Below are 17,895 nucleotides of genomic sequence, written 5' to 3'. Positions count from 1 at the left end.
GGCTCTGGCAGCTCACAGAGAAAGGAAACATATATGTAAACTAGCTCACTTACCCACAGAGATCTGTAAGTATTTCTGTAAGTATCCATCTGAATCTATGTTAAGCTGAACAGAAATTTTAAGGTCTCCAATTTTAATCTAGTATCACATGGACAGTTTTAGCCTTGCCTGTAATCTCCCCTCCAATAGTGAGAAACCTGAATCCCATTTGTCATCCATTTTAAGACAAAGGCAAATAATATATATATTTTTTTCATGCTAAGCTACAGATGGTTAAGGTTAGACAAAAGTCTTTCGAAATAAGTCAGGGAGAAACTTCCACAAAGATTTATTAGAGAAACATTAAACGTTCACACATCCATGCAATCAAGCAGTTCAGAGACATATAATTGAAAATATTTTCTAATTCTTAAGCATGAAGAAGCAATTCTGTGTAAAAAACACTTAAAATAATTACCATTAAGTGTGCCAAATGGAAGGTTGGCTTTTTCTCCCCTTCAGATCCACAGAGGGTTCAAAGGCACACACGATTGTCACCTACTAATGAGGGTCTTCTAAAGACTTTCCCCAAAAAGACCAGTAGGTTTATGCCACCACACCAGGGAGAGGACATCCACATGTACCTCAAAGCCCATTCACAGCGTGCTCTAGTCGCTGCCAAGGAGAAACAAACCAGGACCATTAGGAAATATTCGTGATAAAGAACTCTAGGTTCTGGGCTTGTGATTTTTCTGCCTGAGACCCAGAGATTTTTATTTAGCATGTTGGTGAATTTCAGTTTGATGAAAGATTATTTCATGTTTCAGTTCATTATCTATTAATACAAGATGGAAAAGCAAGCAGTTTCTCATCAATAAACAACATTTTCTCCCATCAGTTTGTGGATCAATGCATTCGTCTCAGTGCTTTCTAGATAATCTGTCCCGTCCTCCCCCTGGCATCTGCTTGTCTGCCACTTGTTCAGACATCCCTCCCATATCCCTTCTGGGAAGCAATGGCCAAGTGAGCTTGGCAAACAAGGGCTCAGAGAGTCAGTGAGCTCTGGGTCTCCCCCACCAACTAATGCATCTCTCAGGCTAGAGATACAGGCAGACATCCACAGCATTACCTTATATTAGCAAAGCCAATGGAACACCAGACCATCTCCAACCTCAGCTGGAGTCACTGTCTTAGCAGATCCCACTGGTGCTCCGTCCCTTTCCTCTTGCCTTCACCCAATGTGCTTGACCTGACTCCCAATTGTCAACTGCCAGTGCCTCTGCCTGCCGTGCTAAAGCCTGCTCTGTCACCAGCATGAAAGGCTGGAAGCAGCAGCGAGCAGCCCCCAACCAAACAGGTAATATCTTTGGCCCTTGCCTTGGGTGGGACAACTCAGGAGAGTGTTTTAAAGCAGTTCCCAGTTGCTTACAGTGACATGTGGTTTGATAACCCACCCCTTAAATGCTGTCCTCCCTTTCCCACTTCCTACAGTTGTTCTTTCACCTTCCAAATTAACCACTTCCACTCAGATCCCTGTCTGCTTTTCAGCCCAACCATTTTAAGAACTGTAAGTTTAAAACTCTTTCAAGAATGTGAAGCTCTATCTGGCTTGGCCATAATTATTGTCAGTCAGGAGACCTTGGGCTCTGAGGTCATCTGGACCTGGGTTCAAATCCTGGTACTGCCATCCACCATGTATATAACCCTAAGCCACCTATGTGACTCCTTCAGCCTTTCATTTCCACTTCTGTACAGTGGGTTTCCCTGTGGACTGAGTGATGTGACGCTGAACTCTCCAAGCACTCACATAACATCTGTAGAAAACCACAGCACCCACAGCAACAAGATTTTACCATCTACTATTTCATCAACATAACTTGACTATTCCAAGAGACTCTTGGAGAAGATAAAAGTTGTGAATAACTTTTGTTGATCCAAAAACTTCCTATAAAACCCACCAGCTTTTCAACAGGAAGTATCAAAGGACATATCCCCAAGGACTCTTTGAATCTCCCTCCTCAAAATCCTCATCTGGCTCTACTCACCAATTCTGAACTGTGAGGTTTACCCAATCCTAACCAAGACCTGTGGGCTTCCCTGGTGCCTCAGTGGTAAAGAATCCACCAGCCACTATGTGGGTCCAATCTCTGGTCTAGAAGATCTTCTGGAGAAGGAAATGGCAACCCACTGCAGTATTCTTGCCTGGGAAATCCCTTGAGCAGAGAAGCCTGGAGGGCTACAGGGCATGGGGATGCAAAAGAGTCAGACACAAATTAGGACTAAACAACAACCAAGACCTGCACTGAAAGAACTGACTAAAACCGAAATGGTAACCTTAATACACAAATCAGCCTAGTCCCTCTGGCTGAGAGACTACTTTGCTGCTACAGGTCATGTTTCCGGTTCCTTTCAATAAGCAAAATAAGTTCAGCACGGTCTTCACAACAGGCAGATGGTGCCACTGTTCTACATTCCTCAGATGAGCGTCACAGTGGCATTTTTCTCTCAGGATTTCCCCATCATTCTCCAATTTTACATATAATTTAACAAAGAATAAAACTGAACTACTCTTTAAAATTTCCAACAAATGGTAGTCAAGATTTCTTCACATATTTCTAGGGTTTGTTTCAGCTTTCTTGCTCTTAAGAAGTTTGGACAGATAGCTCTCCAGAAAATGTCTGAAAAGTGAGAAAAAGTTGTACCAAAATTTATTAAATGCATGGTTGAAAATAAGCCTTTTTGCCAAAGTTTTCAGTGTTCTGTGCCTATGTGTGTGTTGGACTTCTATACAAATATGCTGCTATTGACTTAGCATCAGAGAAGAAGTGATGGTTTTGGCCAGGAACTGTGAAAAGTTAAAACACATTCATTCACACCTTATCTGACCCAGGTTCTTTTATAACCAACACTTGGCATCTGCAAGAAGGTTCATGTAAGTTACTGTTTGTTGCTGTTGTTAAGTTGCTAAGTCGTGTCTGACTCTGTAACCCCTGCAGCACGCCAGGCCTCCCTGTCACTCACTATCTCCTGAAGTTTGCCCAAGGCCATGCCCATTGAAATAGTGATGCCATCCAACCATCTCATCCTCTGTCGCCCTCTTCTCTGTTACTGTTACCAAGCAGTAAAATTAGCTGGTCTCTGTGATACTCTTTCATACAGAAATCACAATGTCTGCTTCATTAGGCCACACTCTCCTACACACCAAAGCTGAGATAACCATGTCGGATTGGTCCTGAACAGACTGACTGAAATAAATATGGCTTCAGCAATGGAAAAACCATACTCGGCATCCCATGTAGACTCCTGGCTACAACTATCTTTGGTCAATAAATCATAACTATAAATCAAATTTCCTTTAGAAAATCTTCTGGTGTAAATAAACTTTTTTGACTATGGGCAGTGAGTCTTTTCAATAATTTTTTTAATTTTAAAATTTCATAGTTACCAAAAAAAAAAAAAGACTCAGACCAGTCATCCAGATTTTCCAGTTGCTAACATTTTGCCACATTTGCTTTCTCACTCTCTGTGTGTATGTGTGTCTGCATGTCTGTGAGTGTGTGTGTGTACCCACATACATGTAAGTTATTTTTTTAAGTACTGAGAGTAAGTTTCAGCCATCATGTCCCTTTAACCCTTTAGTGTGCATCTCCTAAGAACAAATATATTCACTTACATGATCTTAATAAAATTATTAAAATCAGGAAATTGAATACTGATATAAGAAATTATATTATCTATGACCTTATTCAAGTTTTTCCAGTTTAAAAAGTCTCTTTTTAATTAACACTGCCTAGAATTCAAGTACAGAATTTTTTTTTTTAAATAATGACCTAAAGATTCTTCCAAAGAATAGCATGAGCACTATTCATCTCTACATGAAGATAAAGCTTCATCTCTAGGGTCACAATCAAAAGCATCTTTTCTTGTAAGTTAGCACTCAATAAAAATGCAGTTTTCTCTGCTTGCCAAAACTCAGAGAACAAGGGCCCTCTCTCCTTATGAAGAACAATAAGTTAATTTACAGAAATTTGGACAAGTCTCTTGAACTCCTGGAAACTGTCTAAGAGGTGTACAAAAATCTAAAATTCTTATCAACTTATTTATCCTCTGTCTTCATATTGGCAAGAAAGAAGCAATATAACATTAATAATTCAAACTCTAAGAGAAGTACTTATTTAAGAGCTGAGAATCAGATTAGCAACAAACAACATCCTAATAATTACATGGATTGGATAAATCTATTGGAACGTAAAATAAGATTATTCTCATCTGTCAGTCCGGCATATTACATAAAGTTCAAATACTGCTCTAACAGAAAGAAAAGCAATAGTTTATTCAACGATATAATAGTAAGATCTATAATCTGTATAACAGCACGACTGCATGAATTAAAAAACAAATCGCAAAATAGTTACACTCACATTAAACCTAAGACAATATGTCTTGTCTCTTAAAAAGAGAAAAAAAGAAGCATAAAAATTATGCTCTGTTTTAAAAATGCTCCTCTATCTATGCATCTATACCACTATCTTAAGAAGGATGTACATACAAAGGTGTTAATATGAAAAGTCATTTCTGGCTGATAAAATTATAGAATTTTACTTTTTATTTACCTAAACTTTCTATTTTCATGATAAATATGCATAACATCTAAATGAAAAGTACTTTGGAAAACTCTGTACTTTAGAACAAAAGGAATAAAACTTTCATTAAAAGAAAAAAATGAGAAAATTTTTGCAAAAAATAAAAGAAATAAAGATAGGAACACCTCAATATACAAGGAGTAAGTCTGATTCTAGAAGGTTGATTCATGGTCTGAAATGAACAAGTGGTAAAAAAAAATACAGATATGTACCAATGATTATTATGCTTGTCAAAAATGACAGTATTAAAGAATTTCACAGTTGGAAAAGATCTGAACAAAGTCACTGAGTGTTGTGCCCCATCTTCCTTCCAACTGATGTCTGAATATTAAGGAAGATAAAAATTGGACCAGACAAAAACCACTAATCTCTGAAATGCTTTGATTCTACCAAAGGCATTTGGTTGTAATGGAGGAAGTGGAAATTACTTCCTGCATTGTGGGAAGAATAAGAGAAGGCAGAGATAAGAAGAAGGGCTCAGAAAAAGGAGACATCCGAGAGCAAACTTAGGGAACAAGTGATGGAGGAATGTCTTAGAGGAGGTGGATGAATTTGTCTTAAGAAAGAATATGTCTTTAGAAATGACTTAGAAAATATATCTTTCTCTTACAATTAACAGGAAAGAAGAGGTCAGAAAGAAAACTTAAAATGGAAAGGAAAATCTGGAGACAGGTCAGATGACCTGCCTTGGTGAGCTGGGAGACAAGATATTTATTCAAAGTGAGGAAATAGACATGGACAAATGGGTTGGAAATGCAACAAGGAATAAAAAGAAGACTGTGTCTCGATGGTAAGTACCCAGTTCAGTTCAGTTCAGTTGCTCAGTCGTGTCCGACTCTGCGACCCCATGAATTGTAGCACACTAGGCCTCCCTGTCCATCATCAACTCCCGGAGTCCACCCAAACTCTCGTCCATTGAGTCAGTGATGCCATCCAGCCATCTCATCCTCTGTCGTCCCCTTCTCCTCCTGCCCCCAATCCCTCCCAGCATCAGGGTCTTTTCAAATGAGTTGACTCTTTGCATCAAGTGGCCAAAGTATTGCAGTTTCAGCTTCAACATCAGTCCTTCCAATGAACACCCAGGACTGATCTCCTTTAGGATGGACTGGTTGGATCTCTTTGCAGTCCAAGGGACTCTCAAGAGTCTTCCCCAGCACCACAGTTCAAAAGCATCAATTCTTCGGCGCTCAGCTTTCTTCACAGTCCATACATGACCACTGGAAAAACCATAGCCTTGACTAGACGGACCTTTGTTGGCAAAATAATGTCTCTGCTTTTGAATATGCTATCTAGGTTGGTCATAACTTTCCTTCCAAGGAGTAAGCGTCTTTTAATTTCATGGCTGCAGTCACCATCTGCAGTGATTTTGGGGTCCAAAAAAATAAAGTCTGACACTGTTTCCACTGTTTCTCCATCTATTTCCCATGAAGTGATGGGACCAGATGCCATGATCTTCGTTTTCTGAATGTTGAACTTTAAGCCAACTTATTCACTCTCCTCTTTCACTTTCATCAAGAGGCTTTTAGTTCCTCTTCACTTTCTGCCGTAAGGGTGGTGTCATCTGTATATCTGAGGTTATTGAATGCCCAGTTGAGGCCAATTAAATGAATTTTCAAATGAACTAATTAAGCCAGGCTTATAACTTTCTAAAGTTCAGAACAGAAGTAGGGGAAAAAAAGATAAACTGTGGAATTTACTCCTATGATACAGCTTAAGAATTAGAACGAAGGAATTGGGGACTATGAAAGCATTTCTGAAATATTCAGTCCTAGAAGCTCAAGTTTTCCAGTATTACTGAAGAAAATTCAGTTGATTTGATCTTTATCAAACTAGAAATAATCACCATATATTTATCAAAGACTCTTATTACATTTATTATCTCATTCCACCTTCCCAAAAGATCTGAGATAGAAGTTATTTATATATGCTTTTTATAGCTATGGAAATAGACTTCAAAGATGGACTCCAAAATCAGCCAGCAGACCCTGACTCGAAGCCAGTCCTTTCTGGCTGCACCACCGGTGCTTCCCTTGCTCACTTCCTCCTTAACAATCTCCAACGGACTCAGCGGCCCAGTGGCCTGCCCTGGTATCAAACCAAATACCACTTCACTCACACCGTCCCTTAGCTTTAGTTTGTAGATTGTATATAAGGAACAATCTTTCAAACTTAAAAATCTTAATCTGACAAAATAAAAGGGCAAATGAAAAGAAAGACTTATTCATAACTTGAGATAGAAGTAACAGACACTGACTGCTTTCTCAAGGTCACCCAGGCAATCCTTATATTCGGTCTCTAGAACCAAGGTTCCAAAGTTTGCAAGTAAAAGTCAGTTACTTTTTTCCTTGCTAGAGCTGCAATCAGAAACAACCCAAATGTCCATCAACTAATAAAAGAAGAAATTAAATGCAAATCCATACAATGGAATATTATGGAAACAAAAAGGAATATAGTACTGAAACATGATACAAAATGGATGAACCTTGCAGCCAATATGCTAAATAAAAGAAGCCAAGTTACAGAAGACCACACATTATATGCTCCCATATATATGAAACGTCCAGACAAGGCGAGCCCACAAAGACAGAGTAGATCAGTGATTGCCAGGAGAGCTGGGAGGAAACAGAAAGTGATGGCTTAATGGGGACGAGGTTTCTTTTGGAGGGTGATGAAAATGCTCTAAAATTGTGGTGATGGCAGTGTAGTTCTGGAAACACTAAAAACCACAGACTGTCACTTAAATGAGTGAACTGTATGGTATGTAAATTTTGCCTCAATAAAGTTGGTAAAAATTTGCAGTTAGCAGGTAGTTTCACTGGTCATAGTGTATGGGTGAATGTGTAAACATACATACATGCATTAAATTATAGAAGAATATAAGAGCTTACTTTAAAAAAATTTTTTAATGGTTTAATAACCCTCTCACAGTTCAGACAAACATGAATAAATTTGTCTGAGACCAAGACTGCCAACAAACTCTTCCTGTTTTCCACACTCTCACCAGTAGATAAAAATCCACCTGGCTGCCATATGCCTCCCCTTTCACTCTCCTCCATTCGCCCCACTACAAATTTATAAAAATGTCCCATTTCATCCTGGCATTTCAGAACTTTCAGGGATCTCATGACTATGCTTAAAAACTCACTCTTCTTTCCCAGGACTCAGTTTCTCTTCCGTTTCTACCCTGTATTTTGGTAAGTTTTGTGTTTAAAAACAACAATACCTACTGACCCAGAACTGTCCATCAGTGCCAGGTCTTGGAAAAACTCAGGCTACCATGTGTTCCACCCTTACCCAACTCAGGATGCAATGTTTCTGTATGCTCAGAGCAAAATGAGAAGATTCTCCATTCCTAATACTTGATTCTAAATAACCTGAAGCTGTTTCCCAAGAGCCCTAAGAAAATAGAGGATCTTTGGGTATATGCTTATAAAAATTTTCTTCTTAATTTGGTATTTTAGATGAGACAGAATCTACCGTTCTAGAGTACTGTTAACAATTTTTAAATGAACAAATAGCAAAGATCAAATAATTTCCAAGACACATTCACAGTGTAACGTTGCTATTACCATTTCAGATTGGTAGGATTTATTCAAAAGGCAACAACACCTACCACTGTCAAAACGATGCGAAAGATATTAGAAACAAAAGTTTTCTATAGGAAGAGCTCTACCACAGCTTTAGGTGTATAACAAACACTGAGAAAAACGTACAAACCCAATAGAAACTGAAAAGTTTGATCAATTATGGCACAGAAACCCAAGAGAATGCTGCACCCACTTGAACACAAAACGGTAACAATACACAGCTTAACACTATGTCATCTTTCAAAATCACATCATCTTAAATTGTCTTTTAAAAAACCACTTGGAAAAATGACTCACATTCAAATCTCTCATTTAAAAAAGGTTTCCCATCCATTTTATTTGCTCAATTAAATTATTCTTTTTGTCTTTCTTGTCATCTCTACTCTCTAGTATAGTTGTCTTTATCTCCTTCACCCATTCTCTTGATAAAAATTTTTACTGTCAATCATGCCTTCTTTTCTAACTTTAGGAAAAATATCTCTGTAAAGGCTATATTTACAGCAACATAGATGGACCTAGAGACTGGCATACTGGGTGAAGTAAGTCAGACAAAGACAAATACCACATGACAAACTTATAACCTTAAAAAAGCATAAAAATGAACTTATCTACAAGAGAAAGAGTTACAGATTTAGAAAATAAAAATATGGTTACCAGAGGGTAAGGGAGGGGGGATAAATTAGGAAGATAGGGACTGACATACATATTACAATATACAAAAGAGATAACTAATAAAGACCTACTGTATAGCACAGAGAATTTTACTCAATACTCTGTAATTGCCCATGTGGGAAAAGAATCTAAAAAAGAGTGGATACGTGTATATGTGTAACCAATTCACTTTGCTGTACAGCAGAAACTAACACAACATTGTAAATCAACTATATTTTAATAAAAATTTAAAAAAAAATTTTTAATTAAAAAAGAAAAAGGCTACAGAGCAGAAAACGAAGTCCCCTGTGATTGCAATACACACCCTCTACATTCTGCCCTGCTCCCTTTGTGAACCTTACAAAGTGGCAGGAGATGCTGGGAGGAGAGGAGGAACGGTGTCAGGCCTCAGCATTTTCTGGTTAATTTTGCCTGTCTCTTAGCATGCACAGAAAACAGAAATCTAAAATAATCAACTACTGCAAGTTTCTTACCTTTTGAATGAATCTGATTCTGATGAAGAAAGAGTTTCCTCTTGAATATCAGTACAACTGGAAGAATCATCTTGTCTGTCACGCTCTAGTTTCCCTGGGGAGTCCAGCTTTGATTGAGGGAAGCGGTTTGTTTTTACCGAGGGTGTATCTGATAGTTTCATTTTATTATCTTCCTGTCCTACAAAAGAAAAACGAAAGAAAGGAAAAAAAAAGAAATATTTAAGAGTACCTTAAAATTTATAACCTCTGTATATTTATTATTTCCACTACATTTAATATTGCTATTTGTACTTGGTAAAATAGAAGTTTATGTAACACTGACTCCAAAACTCTAGTTTTGGAGCCAGAGAATAAAGAATGAGCACTACACTTGTACCATTTGCTTATACTGTCCACCCATGCATTTCCAGATTCATTAATTCAAAAATAAAATTTTCTTTGAAATCAAGAGTAGGGAGAAACTTATAATTCTAATGAGGCTTTTATTTACAGTGAAAGTGAAAGTGAAGTTGCTCAGTCGTGTCCGACTCTTTGCGACCCCATGGACTGTAGCCTACCAGGCTCCTCCATCCGTGGGATTCTCCAGGCAAGAATACTGGAGTGGGTTGCCATTTCCTTCTCCAGGAGATCTTCCCAACCCAGGGATCCAAGCCGGGCGTCCTGCATTGCAGGCAGACGCTTTACCATCTGAGCCACCAGGGAAGCTCAAGAATTCCTGCATATTTCATAGATCAGAGAATAGTGATAAACATAGAAAAAATTACAAAAAAGGATTAAAGATTCAATTAGCAAGAAAACCACAATCTTTGTCACTGACTGCTGTATGGTAGTGAATCTTTCTGGTCATTTTCCTAAATCTGTTACACAGAATCTACAATTCACTGGAGAAAAGAAAAGCTAATCAGACATAACCAAGGTATCTGATTGATCCAACACACATCACATTTCTACTCACCCCTTGTCATATTCTAATTTCTGAGGTCTCTTATTGAAGATCAAGGCCCAGGACAGCTGAGGGGATACAGACAGTGTTTGCCAGAATGTGACCTGCAGGTGTGACCAAAGGTCTGCAAACAGGAGGGCAGAAAGTCATCTCCGTGCAGGAGTCGTAGGTGTGCAGACCCTCCCTCGCCATGTATGGCAGGGCTGTGCTGGGACCTCAGCTGTGCTGGCTTTAAGGTCAGGGACTGAGGGAGCACCTGACCCCCTTGACATGTGCCATGAGGACAGAATCTCCTCTCGTGTGTTTGCTCACAGGGAAGCAGAGCTTTTACACACCACTCATGCACTTGTGGAGACAAGTGACCTTTCACAAAGGACACCAACAAGAACTGTCAAAGTTTTGTTAATAAGGAGAAAAATTACAAAAAAGGAGTGAGACATATTCTTCAAACAAACAAACCTTCCCAACTTCACATGATCAAGATTTTTCCAAAAATAAGTATAACTTTTTGTTACACTGGAGAATAGCATACATCACACAAGAGTATAATTTCTAAAACTAAGCTCCTGATGTTGTCTGGCTTTCACTAAGCCTGCTCATTACGAATACAAGCCATATCCTCTAAAGTTTATCTGGGAAAATGATGGAAATGAGCAGCTAACTAAGACAGGATTTCTAGGATCTTCTTTTGCAAACAGACACCTATGACCAGGTTAAAAGGACACAATGACCCACTGAACCCAGGTGACTCTATCACTCAACTTTCTGGGCGAATACAATCAAGTTGGTAATCCAGGGAGAAGGAATTTAACATAACAGTATCTTTTATTTTTACACCTGATTTATATTCTCCTCTTACTTCTTTCACGTAAAGAAGATTTTAATTAACGTCTGTATTTTTGGTGTGCCGGGTCTTTGTTGCTGTGCAGGCTTTTCTCTAGCTGTAGCGCAACAGGCTTCTCTGCAGTGGGTTCTCTTGTTGCAGAGCACGGGCTCTAGAGCATGCAGGTTTCAGCACCTGTGGCTCCCGGGCTCTAGAGCACAGGCTCAACAGTTGTGGCACATGGTCTCCACTGCGCCTCGGCATGTGGGATCTTCCTGGACCAGGAACAGCATCCATATCTCCAGCACTGGCAGGCGGATTCTTTACCACTGAGCCACCAGGGAAGCCCCTTCCACTCTTAACGTAAGCTTATATAGGATAAGTTTCCTCTTGAGGACAAGCATCATTCAACAAGCATGGGCAGTGAAAGTCAGGATCTCAGGAAAGAACTCCAAATAAAGCCGAACGCATGAGGCCCCAACATTAAACTTCCCCAAAGACACGCATCAAAAACAGATGAAGGTTTTACTTAAGAAGACATATACCTCATGCACTTATGCTGGCACTCTGATGAGCCAATTATTGTAAAGAGCAAACGTTACACTGGCTGTATGACACTATGCAAAGCCCAACCTTTCAGCCTGTTCCATTCTCTCTCTCTCTCACACTCCCCACTCCTCCCAGACACACGCATCCACACACAGCAATCTATCGGCAGTGCTCATCTCTGAACCCTAGAGAGAGTAAAAGTCATGCATACGTACACAAAGAACATGTAACTCCTGAGTGCAAGCAGTCAGTCATCTTCAAAAGACAGTCAACCAATAAACAAAAACATTCTCTTTATCTGAGATATTAAGCTGGATTTCCTCAGGGATTAAACTGCTTTCTGACAACATATTTTAATAACAGCATGAACTAAGTTGCTGACAAAGACCACAAAGAATATACCTAAAAAACCTTGTACTCAGTCAGCAATCTTCTACACAACACCAGGAGAGCAGAGGACAAAAATAAAGAATGCGATAGCACCAAAAGGATAAACTACTTTGACGTCAACTAACCAAAGCAATCCAGCAATACAATGCAATCCCAATGGATTATTTTTTGACAGAAATAGAAAAATCCACCTCAACATTCACATGGAATCTTAAAGGAATCAAATGGCCAAAACAACCCTGAAAAGGATGAATAAAGCTGGTGAATTCATATCCTCTGACTGAAATTTATTACAAAGTTATGGCAATTAAAACAGCATAGCACTGGTATAAGAACAGATATACAGACCAATTAAACAGACACACAGTACAGAAATATGCCCTCACATATACAGTCAACTGATTTTCAAAAAGGATGCCAAAAGCATTCAATGGGGAAAGTATAGTCTTTAGACAAATGCTATTCAGAAAACTGGATTATCGACATGTGAAGAGGATGAAGCTGGACCCTTACTTATACGATATACAAAAATTAACTCAAACTGGACCACAGACCTAAATAAGAGCTAAAACTATGAAACTCTTAGGAGAAAACATAAAGGAAAACTTCATGACACTGATTTTCCCACAACTCCATGAATATAACAACAAAAGCATAGGCAACAAGAGAAAAAACTGATAAATTGAACTTCATCAAAACAAAGCACTTTTGCTTCAAAAGATACTATCATGGAAATAAAAAGACAACAGAGAAAAAGTTTATATAATGAATTAATATTCAGAATATTTAAAGAATTCCTAAAACTCAACAACAACAACAAAAACCAAGCCAATTAAAAAATGAGCAAAGGGCTTAAACAGACACTTCTCCAAAGAAGAAAAACAAACGGCAAATAACTATATTAAAAAATCTCAATCTCATTAGTCATTAGAAAAATATAAATCAAAACCACAATGAGATACAAATTCATATCTACCAATATGGTTTCAGTAAGAAAAACGAAAAATAACAAGTGATGAGTGTACAGAGAAACTGGACTCCTCAAGCACGGCTGAAGGGAATGTAAAATGGTGCAGCCACTACAGAAACTAGTTTGGTGGTTTCTAAAAAGGGAAACAATTATTTTAAGAACCAGAAATGCCACTGCTAGGTATTTACCCAAGAGGATGGAAAGCAGAGGCTTGAACAGATAGATACATGAATACCAATGCACACAGCACCATCATTCACAGTAGCCACAAAGTGGGAAAAAACCATTACAAATGAATGGATAAACAAAATATGGCCTATAGAGGCAATGGAATATTATTCAGCCATAAGAAGTAATAGATTTCAATATATGTTATAAAATGGGGACCCTGAAGACATTATGCTTAATGAAATAAGCTGATACAGAAAAAAAAATAATACATGATTTCACTTTTATGAGGTACCCAGAAGAAGTAGATTCACAGACAGAGAAAGTAGACCAAGGATTATACTAAGGGCCAGTGGGGAAAGTGAAAGAGTTATTATTTCACAGGTTAGTTTTGAGTGTAATAGTGGTGACGGTGACACAGCATTGTGAATGTATTTACAGCCACTGACTTAGGCTACCCACTCCAGTATTCTGGTCTGGAGAATCAGAATGCAAGTCCATGGGCTTGCAAAGAGTTGGACACAACTGAGCGACTTTCACCTCACTTAAAGTCCTGGCAATATAAATATAATATTAATTTCAAATGTTTACATGGGCTAAAATTAAGGAATGTGCGATGTATTAGCTTTAGATATTTTAGCAAAACAGCCCATCCAAAGTAAATACCAGTGAACTACAGTAGAAATAATTTATTCTCTGTAGGATATTTGAGGATGGGCAGCAATAAATCCTATACCTCAAGCTTAAACAACTAAGAAACTTCTGATTTATCATGAAAGGAAGAGGGATTTTTAGAAACTGTATCTTCAGGACACGCCCCCACTCATTTATTTTTGGAGTAATAAATCTGGTTTACATCCAACAACTGCTACATGTCTAAATATACTAATAAGTCCAAAGTAAAGTCTTTTGATTTTATTTTATATTAAAAATAGTAAAATTCAATATACTTCTGTTTTTAATTAAAGTCTCTTACCCACACATACAGAGGATAGTTTTTCTGTAGATTCATCTTCTCCTTTTGTTGCTTTTCTTTTGGACATTCCAACAGTCTTTCTGTATCCTTTTTTGGCTTGATCCACCAGCAGATGAAATTCATCCTGATGTTTTTTACCTGAAATTCAAAAGAGGTCAGTAAATCAGGACTATAAAAACTACATGCATGTCTACAATCGACAAAGTGAACATCAAGAATAATCAAGAAGAACATAAAGGTGCTCAAGAACAGCACCCTTTGAACTAATTTACAATGAATTTAAAAGGCCTGGGGTGGGGCAGGGGTCGGGGGGATGCTGTGGCAACCTTCTTTTATATTAGTATCTTCTCCTTTTCTCAGATACAGACTTGAAACATAACATTCCTAGTTTTTATCTGTAGGTTTCTTCCTACATCCCATACTCTTTTTTTTTTTTAATTGGAGGTTAATTACTTTATTGAAATTCTTTTTTTTTTAATTTTAAAATCTTTAATTCTTACATGCGTTCCCAAACATGAACCCCCCTCCCACCAAGTTTTTTGTTAGAGCATGAAAGAGGCTGTTTTCTTAAATATTTCCAAAAGACACCAGTCTAACTTCTAAGATATAACAGTACTAGAAGGAAGAATATTAACTGAGTTTAAAAGTAGAAGTTTCTAGGAAAGATGGATAAAAACAAAGAATACCCACTTTAATTCCCCCTTTTCCTTCACATTTCTTGCCTGTTTTCTAACAAAATCCCTTTGATAATCTAAGACCCCCACCACCATCAATCTATCTTGGTATATTATAATTAATCAATCTTAATTTACTAATATTTCAAACACCTCTGAAGATAATTTAAGCCTGACCTCCAGGTCACCACTATTAATGTATATTAATTTACTCAATAAAGAGTAGCCACTCATTGTTAGAGCATGGATTTGAGGACATCTATTTTTGATTCTGAACCAAGGTTCAAACAGCTGAGGTTGCACTTAAACACTGCTGCTAAGTCACTTTAGTTGTGTTAGGCTCCGTGCGACCCCATAAACAGCAGCCCACCAGGCTCCCCCGTCCCTGGGATTCTCCAGGCAAGAATATTGGAGTGGGTTGCCATTTCCTTCTCCAATGCATGCATGCATGCCAAGTCGCTTCAGTAGTGTCTGACTCTGTGCGACCCCATGGACAGCAGCCCACCAGACTCCTCTGTCCAGAGGATTCTCCAGGCAAGAATACTGGAGTGGGTTGCTATTTCCTTCTCCACTTAAACACTGTAGCAACCTTAAACACTTAAGTCATGGTCTAAAATGTTGTTGTAAATTCTATACAATTTTAGAGTCATACTGCAAATAGTTAAAAGTTTTTAAATTGTTTTCATCCAATAATCACCATTTTCTCTATAGTGAAATATCATGAATAACTAGATTTAGGGGGAAATTTGTGCTTCAGTTGAAAAACAATGCATTTTCTAAACCTACCGTTCCATATTTCTAGTCATCCCCTATGAGCTATGTTCAGCTCTGTAAATTGTAAATAACTAATGGTAATGGAAAATAATTCTTGCATACAAGTAGAATTCTGTCTGGTGAAGGCTTGACTAACTTCCCTCCCCTATTGTGGAAGAAGCTAGTTTTGCCTCTATTTGCACATTCATTTCAGTATTCCCTGATCTATATATGTGACTGTTCCTTGGACATTAGGGAGAGACTGTTCCTAATTCCAACATATTTATGTGTATGGTATGTGTATGCAAACTCCCAGTGAAACTAATGTGTTGGGCTGTAAAGTGTCTGGTAGGTTTTAAATAAGAGACTGGCTAAAATTTCAGGAACATATAAGTTGCCCATAAAGATTATTAGGAAAACTGAGCTCTTCAGAAACAGGTGAGATCTTATGCTTAGGCAAGGGTAACAGCACTATGGGGTCTACATAATCTAATCAGCTCTGTTAACAAGTCTCCTCCACTGTTAACTTATGGATTATGGATTTAAGAATTACTCAAGAAACTTCCTAATGTAATCTCGTAACAGTTAAGAAGGCTTAATGACTTTGTCTTCTGAAGGAATAAAATCCCAGGTTTAAGAAAGAGATTTTCTTTTTAAATCTAATTACCCCTCCAGCTAGACTAGAAACAAAAGTAAATGGCAACCACTACTGCAACTTTGGCCCAAGAAGTCCAACAACTCCTGCTCAAAAAGTGAACAATGCCAAGAGATTATGACTGATAAAATCATTCCTACTCATTTCTCCACCTCATTTTAGGAGCACTGCCATTTGGCAAGGAAAACTACAGAGTTTAAATTAAATGCCCTGAATTTACCTCTTTAAAGTTTTAAGTGGATCAGATAGTGGCAGGAGCAGATGAATAAGCTCCCATGCAACCAAGTCATATTCTTCAAGATTTTTAGTCCTTGAATCATACCTTCCTGCTTTGCCAAGTGGAAATATACTATTCTCCAGTGCCAAGTCAAGTCCTTCATGCCCTGACCACCTTCACTGCTCTTTTTAGAGCATATTTTACACCCAGAGTATCTCTGAGTCTGCCCATGAACCCAGGGGTGTACCAAAACCAGGATCCAAGAGTGGCACAGACTCAAGCCTGTACAGTGACACCAATGAGATACATACTCCTCTACTTCATATCACAGAAAGAGTTTGAAGTCAGGGTTTCCCAAAATAAAATTTCATGTCTTTTTTTTCACCAACTGGCTATGACATTCATGCAATGAAACATGGATGAAGAACAGATTAATAGTAAAAGCTAACACTCATTTTGGGATTATTCATTCAACTGTGAACTGACTAGCCTCACTTTAAATTTATGATCATAAGTCTCAAACAAGCACTCAGCACTATCATACAACTTTTCTACCTTTCTCCAGTAAACTTTTACAATTCTCAAAAATGACAACTTCACACTTCCGCCAAAACTGCAACGCTTGCTTCTCAGCTGTGCTCACATCACTCTGAAAATACAGATAAATTCTAACAGGAACTCTGACATCTTACAACTACTACTACTTCATCTGTGCACACATGATCTCTCTTCCCTCGCAGTGAGCATGCAAAGGCTGTCCTTGCTGCATTTAAGGACCAAGCTCTAATTTATGCTCTGGATTCCATTAAGGCCTTCTCAAGGATGCAATTATCCTTTCCTGTACCACCAACTTCTCCTCTCTTTTGAATCTTTCCCACTGCATACAAGTAAGCTTGGGATGGGATTGTGCTTTTGAAAGTGAAAGTGTGGGTTATGAATACAACTTAGTAGGTCCAGATCAGCATGTTTTTCTTAGTAAAACAAAAAGGATAGGATAAAAAGTGCCCAAGTGCATTAAAATGGAAAGAGGAAACAACCAAGAGGTCCTTCAGTAGGTTAACAGATAATCAATCAAACTGTGATATATCCAGAAAGTGGAGTGTCAACCAGTTCTGAAAAGAAATGAGCTATCAAAGCATGAAAAGACAGAAGAGCCTTACACGAACAGTACTAAGTGACACAAAGGGCTTCCCAGGCAGCACTAGTGGTAAAGAGTCTGCCGGTCAATGCAGGAGATGTAAGAGACATGGGTTCTATCCCTGGGTCCGAAAGGTCCCCTGGAGGAGGGCACAGCAACCCACTCCAGTGTTCTTGCCTGGAGAACCCCATGGTTAGAGGAGACTGGCAGGCAATAGTCCATGGGGTTGCAAGAGTTGGACATGACTGAAAAGACTGAGCAGGCACGCACATAAATGAAAGAAGA

At 38.4% G+C, this 17,895-nt stretch overlaps 1 protein-coding gene across 3 annotated transcripts in view; it reads right to left on the bottom strand.

The window, feature by feature from the left end:
* RAD18 (RAD18 E3 ubiquitin protein ligase) overlaps positions 1-17,895 on the bottom strand; it is a 108,338-nt gene that overhangs the window by 31,629 nt on the left and 58,814 nt on the right. For all 3 annotated transcript variants that reach the window (XM_004018298.4, XM_012099578.3, XM_042235920.2), the window contains exons 10-11: positions 14,174-14,311; positions 9,355-9,532 (exon numbers count right to left, since the gene is read on the bottom strand). In XM_004018298.4, the coding sequence (XP_004018347.1) occupies positions 9,355-9,532; positions 14,174-14,311 (316 nt within the window). The remainder of the gene's footprint in view (positions 1-9,354; positions 9,533-14,173; positions 14,312-17,895) is intronic.

Source organism: Ovis aries, chromosome 19 (assembly GCF_016772045.2).
Source record: "Ovis aries strain OAR_USU_Benz2616 breed Rambouillet chromosome 19, ARS-UI_Ramb_v3.0, whole genome shotgun sequence".
NCBI classification, from domain to species: domain Eukaryota; kingdom Metazoa; phylum Chordata; class Mammalia; order Artiodactyla; family Bovidae; genus Ovis; species Ovis aries.
The sequence above is the reverse complement of the archived record's forward strand: the minus strand, read 5'-3'. Positions and strand labels throughout refer to the sequence as shown.